At 34.1% G+C, this 6,784-nt stretch overlaps 1 protein-coding gene across 1 annotated transcript; it reads right to left on the bottom strand.

Annotated features, from left to right (window-relative positions):
* Positions 1-1,607: 1,607 nt before the first annotated feature.
* Positions 1,608-5,660, bottom strand: ccdc43 (coiled-coil domain containing 43). The gene is given in 6 exon segments (XM_048204652.1): positions 1,608-3,205; positions 3,524-3,573; positions 3,710-3,758; positions 3,761-3,844; positions 4,588-4,678; positions 5,120-5,660. Coding segments are annotated over 6 exon segments (636 nt in total). The 5' UTR covers positions 5,294-5,660; the 3' UTR covers positions 1,608-3,017.
* Positions 5,661-6,784: the final 1,124 nt, after the last annotated feature.

The raw sequence follows: 6,784 nt of genomic DNA, 5'->3' as shown, positions 1-6,784 counted from the left end.
GTTGACAAAAAAAAATTATAAATAGTTACACAGGAAACAAAAAAAAAAATATTTGTGTTACAGGTTTTTTGTGAGTTTAATTATTGTCTCCTACAACCTACTCAAAATACTCAGAAGGTCTTCTGATACACACTTCTGACAAAATCAAAAACAGTATTTATGACCAGCAGGACGTGTTCTAGTTGTCCTGTTATTTTTATTTACTTATTTATTTGTGCTTGATCTTCTTGTCAGCACCTGGTTTTTAGTGGTCTCACTGGATAAGCAATGACAATCACAAATCTCTTCTAAATCTGTCTGTTTTCTGAAAATCTGAATGCGATTTTATTTATTCGCAATTTATCTAAATTCGCTAGTTTTCAATGTGTATGTGGTCAATCTGTCTGTGATGTAACTCTAATTTGAGGATATATTGAGTTGCTGAGAATAACATCATTCATGGACTGAAATAAATGAACAACCTGTTACCTGCGAATGTTACAGACTGACACTGTTCATATGACTTGTGCTTGTACTGTTTTGTTTCATTGCCCTTGCTTTTGTTCAAGTTTAACAATTAAAATAACACAGCAGTGAAGTCCCAGAACTCAAAGACTGGTGCATAAAACTATTGTTTATTTAATTAAACATTGATCCAAAATACAGTAATCAATTAATGTTGCTGTAAAAAAAAAAAAAAAAGCAGATCTTGGTCTTTATCAAATGAAACCACTTGTAAAATAGAAAAGCTGCAGTATATTTTACTGAATTTTTCTGTTCACTTGGAATAATGTTTTAAAAGAACAGTGTCACTAAAAACAGCTGGTTGGCTAAATAATGAAAAGCCATTTGTAAACAAGTTCCTTACTCTCATTCAGTCCTGAAAATCCTAAATATTCACCCAGAAAATTAACCCCCGGTTTCACAGACAAGGCTTAAGCTTAGTCGCAGGTTTGAGCTGTTTTAACTAAAAGCAACTTGCACTGATAGATCTTAAAATGTCAGTGCCATTGTTTTGTCTTAAGATGCACACCAGTAATATTTCTTTTTCAAAGGCATGTTTATAAAAGCTACTTGAATATCCTAATTGAACCAAGGCATAATCCTGGCTTTATCTAAACTCTGTTTGTGAAACCAGGCCATATTTTTTTCTCAAATCAAGCAGTTTGGGCTCAACAGATTACAGAATATCATAATTTCTGAAGAGTGTAACTCACTAGGTGATTTGCATTATAAAATCATTTGGATGTTTTTCAAATGTTGACCCCTGAATATGGTCAAGAATCAGATTTGACCTTATAACATTTAAATTGTATTGATATAAAGAAAAGCAGAGCAGTGTTTGGACAGATGAGAACAGAATGTTCAACAGTTTCACCAGTCATCAGTATTCAAGAGTTTGAGCTCTTATTGCATAAATGGAAGATTCATTCTGATGTTCCTTTTGGACAAACTGAATATGGGATAAAAAAAGCATCTACCAATGGCCTGGCAACATCCCATTTAAAACAGCACCTTGTGGCTGTGGTATAAAACCTACATATGACACCAAGAGTAATAGATAAAAGGACTACATTACATTCTCTGTGACTCAAGTTGACTGGTCACATTAGTCAAGAGTGAACACGTTCATTTACACAGCTCAATTTATTGTACCAATTTTGGGATATTTTAGCATACAAAATGTTAAATATTGTTGCTCTGATTAAAGAATGTTCAAATCACCTGATCTTACAAGCAAACAGACAAAGTTTTAAAGATATTAGTTTGCCTACAGTGCAATCCATTGTAGTATATGAGAAGGCAGTCTACAAGGTATTGGCACAATATGTAGCAGCTTTCAAATGAACAGTTGTCAATTGATATATATGCACACACATACCCTTCTTACTTTAGGATCATCTCTTAGGTTCAGTGTCCTACAATAAAAATAAACCACAACTGAGACAGAAATATCCACCACACTATTAGTTTGAGCAAAAAAAAAAAAAAAAAGAAATTGATTAGCAGTTATGTTTCTCTGTCTTTGGGTTGTCTCTGAGCCCTCTCCATATATTGCTACATGACAAGAAGGCTTCAGTTGGTTTCAGGTTGTTCTGAAAAAGCTTGTGAGCTGAATAAATATAGATATATTTTTGTATCTTGAGTTACTGTTTAAAAAAAATGGCTGGAGTGCTACTAAGCAGCAGCTTACGGAAAACGTATAAAACAGGTTCACAGGTTATTTGAAAGTCCCTCAAGGCAGTAAGAAGAGGAATTATGCTGTTTTTAGACAAGCATGATAGTTATCTGCTGTTAAATGTTAAAGAGAATCTCACAGAATCATGTCCAGGTCACGTTTCACCATTCAAAAAAAAAAAAAAAAAAAAAAAATTTATATATATATATATATATATATATATATATATATATATATATATATATATATATATATATATATCAAGCCTTGCAACATATATATATATACACACACACACACACACAAGGAACTAATTATTACAACGTGGCTATGATTTAGTAAAACAAGAGAATGAATTAATAAAATGTTGCTGTATTAGTAAGTAAAATTAGAAATTAGTAAGATGTTTTGTATAACCACATTATTTTAATTACTATTACACTTTACAATTTAAGTATTTTTCAAATAGAATAATGAGAATTGGGTCTTTAAACAAAATAAAAATATATAAATTTTAGGGTTGAAATGTGACCTGAACATGTTTTTGATAGTTTTGTGTGATTTACCCTTAAATAAGTAGCACAGCAGTCAGCACCTGTAATAAATCTGAAATCAATGTGTATAACAGAGATATAATTCTCACCCAGTTTGCTGGTTTGTGATTAGTTTTGTACAAGACGAGAAAACAGCTTTTTAGGCCCAACATTACCTGTCAATAAACTATATCAGACCCAAAACTGGATATGGATGCATACATTGTTGGTTGGGACATTGTCTGCTGAGGTCTCATTGTTTTATCTCTTCTAGGTAAATGACCTTGGCATTATATATAGTCTGCAAAAGTTTTTCTATTTCCCCTCTATCTCTTGCGCTCTCCCTTCTGTGTGCGTTTCTTCTCTTTGTCCTTGCGTTCCTGCTTGGCCAGCTTGTCTTTCTCGCGTTGCATCTTGTCCTGTTCTTTCTTCTTCTGTGCGTCCTCTCTGGCCTGGTCACGCTGCTGTTTGCGGCGGTTTAAAACATCCTCGACATTGGTGTTTTTGAACAGGGCTGGGGCTGGCAGTGAAGGGAACAGTTCATAATACAGATATCTAATCTAAACAATGTAGATCACACTGCAGCTGTTCCTACAACAGTACTAGACACTAAACAAGTACTTATACACTTTGAACATAACCAGAGCACAGATCTTCTCCTAGAGTGATTGTTTTTATTACATAGTAGAGTGATACTATGTAATAAAAAAAAAAAAAAAAAAAAAAAATATATATATATATATATATATATATATATATATATATTTTTTTTTTTTTTTTTTTTTTTTTTTACATAGTATCACAGTGGAGCGATGCTGTGTAAAAAGGATACATTTTTCCATCGGTATTCCCACTGCAGCTTGTTCCTCCATCTCATCTTCAGTACAAACGTTAAGGAAACTGCTCCACACTGGATCAGCTGAACCGTGAGCTTGAGAGAGACTGAGTGATGATTTGTTCTCAACAGGGTGTCATGGAAATCAATATAGTATACAACAGAAATGTATTGAAAGGATATTCTTCCTCATCTGTTACATGAGCATACTGAGCCAGTAGAGCCTCTTTCTCTTCTTGGCCTCTTCTGACACCTCCTTCTGTTTGACCACAATCTGTGCCTGCTTCTCTATCAGACTGGCAATGGCCTGAACCTCATCTGAAATCAGAAAAAAACAAGACCACCTCACAATTTTACAAAAACAGTGGCTGAAAAAAGAAGAAGATCCAAATTGATTAAAAAAGTATTGTAAAATAACATAGATGGTTTCTCTACAACAAAAGAAATTTGATTTTTAAGTACTATCAAGAACATGTACACTACCATTCAAAAGTTTGGAGTCAGTAAGTTTTTAAAGTTTGTTGCCCATAATGCTGCATCTGTTTGATCAAAAATGCAGTAGAAAGGGAAATATTGTAAACTATTGTGACAATTTATTACTTTTCTATTTAATATATTTAAAAAGTAATTTTCTGTAACATTACTCCAGCCTTCAGTATCACATTCAGAAATCATTCTAAGATGATGATTTGCTGATCAAAACTGATCAAAACAATTGTGCTGCTTAATATTTTTTGAGGAAATCTTGATGCATTTTTTTCAGGATTCTTTGATGAATAGATAGCATGCATTTGAAATATATATATATCTTTACTGTCACGTCTGATCAATTTACTGCATCCTTAAAAATGTGCATATATTGATCAGATGTGACAGTAAATATATTTATAATATTTAAAAAAATTATATATACACACTGTATATACTGATATATATATATATATACACACAAATATATAATGTTCTGCCATTTAATTACAATAAATATTGAATGGAGACAAATGCACCACACTGCAGTATTAAACTGGTATATGGGGTAAATGTGATTCATCTTTTCCTACCCTCCGTCTGATTCTTCGCTGCAGATCTTCTGCCACACTCAGTCCAGTGTTTTAGGATCTGCTGGCAAACCTCCTCAAGCGTGTCTTCTTCCTGTGAGAATAAAGTGACCTGTTTACCAATGCAAGTCTAACACGTTCATGGAAACGACTGTATTTTAATGGTTACACTGACTTCCCACTATAACACAGATCTACCTTTGCACACACCTTATGTAAACCTACATCCAAACATAGTTTCCGACATAAAGGGCAAACGTGAAATCAAGTTACACATGTTCGATTATTTATTGAGTTAATAAACCGGGGAATGGCAACAAGCGTTTGATCAAGTGTCACCCTTTAATTGCTCGAATGGAGGGAGGGAATAAACCAATAAAATAATTCCGTTTATAACATATAAACGTATTTCGGGTTTATAATGAGTTGGTCTTAACAATGCTTAAAGTTGACAATATTCACAACAGCAGAGCCACTCGTGTGAATGATCTTGACAGCTGAGTTGAGCGTGCGAGTGTCATGCGCGTGCACTGACCAGAAAAGCGGAGAGAATGCCCTGAAGAGCATCCTTCTGCTCTTCATCATTGTCCTCTTCCTGAAGCACTCCGAGTATATATGCCCCGTAAACTTCTCGGTCTACTTCAAGGGAGTCCAACCGCTCGTTCAGCCAGTTTTCAAACTCCCCGGCGATTTGGTGGGGCGCCGCCATCTTGACTGGCTGGGGTCCTGATAGTGAGGCGGGATGTCCGCACAGAATGCCAGACACAAATGCGGTACACTAACTTTCAAATGAAGCCTTTTCTTCTCATTGTTAATATATGTATCTTTAATTTGCGATAAAAAAGCATCAATACACATACTTTTCAATGCGAAAGAATTAGCGAACTATTTCATTATTTACATTTAATACTTGCGTTTTGATATAGATTCGATTTAGGTTGATATTCATATAAGTGAGTGCCGCGAACTGTATTAGGTGTCGTCTGAGAAGCTTATTTAAATGCTCATAACTTTAATCGCATCATGTTTTAAACACGCCTTACTTGTATACACACGTCCTGCTATGCCGCAACATGAGAACAATACAGTTGATTTTAAAACCAGAGCTCACCACTAGAGGACAGTAGCTGCCAATGTACTACTTTGCTGGCGACTGAAGTCACAGGTGCATGTCCGGATCCAGGTAAAGAAATGTTGGATAGCTACTGCATTTCAGGTAGTGCTTTTTTTCTCTTTTTCTTTTTTTTTTCTTTTTTTGTTTTGTTTTGTTTTTGTGTGTGTGTGTGTATTTTAGCAAGAGATTAACACATTTTATGTGGTGTGCACAATTATATGCCTTGGGAATCATAATAAGAGTTGAAACAGTCTATAAAGGCATCATATATGCTGAGGCCTAAACCTATTGTATGGTGTGCTTGAGTTTATGTTCAATGAACTGCGTATGTAGGTCTGCATAACAGTGTGTTCATGCTTAACCATATAAAGCCTACTGTATCATATTTGATACATGAATTTCTAAGGCCTCTAAAATATCAACATGATAAAAACTTTGCTTAAGAACCCGTTGTATATAATCTAAAACATGCCTTCTGCCCCCTGATTGATAGGTCATGCTTTTCTGTAACAGGTAAAAGGCCTTTTAGTCTGACTAAAATGTCTGTGCTACACATGCCTTTTTGCTGTAAGAATAACGTTTTGAATATTTATTTGTATAACTCTCAAACATAGTGTTGCAAACGTACATATTATTGGGCATGAGTGACAATTGATTTTTATATGCATTTTATGTAAGTAGTCTTATACTGTTGTAAAATTTAATTGATTTACATGGAATTTTGGGGGACCATATAAATAACAACAACAGGACAAAATAGCATTTTTTTTGCTCATTCTGAAATTAAAATGTATTTGTTTTTTCTCCTGAAAAAGTTTTTTTTATTTCTCCAGGAGATAGTGTCATATGGGCCATAAAAGTCTAATGGATCAAATATGACAAAAAAACAAAACACATATGCAGATTTTTTTATTATTATTTTAATATTTTGTCTAAAGGTTCAATAAGCTGATCCATTTTAAAATATATAGAGATTTTTTGGTCTATTATTTTGTAAGTCAGGGCTTACAGGGTTAAATCCTGGAGATTGTATCTGAAGTGGCTATTGGTGTTTACAAGTCTCTTGCGTATTCGTGCTCACTCTGC

This window comes from Megalobrama amblycephala, linkage group LG1 (genome assembly GCF_018812025.1).
Source record: "Megalobrama amblycephala isolate DHTTF-2021 linkage group LG1, ASM1881202v1, whole genome shotgun sequence".
Lineage (NCBI taxonomy): Eukaryota > Metazoa > Chordata > Actinopteri > Cypriniformes > Xenocyprididae > Megalobrama > Megalobrama amblycephala.
The sequence above is the reverse complement of the archived record's forward strand: the minus strand, read 5'-3'. Positions and strand labels throughout refer to the sequence as shown.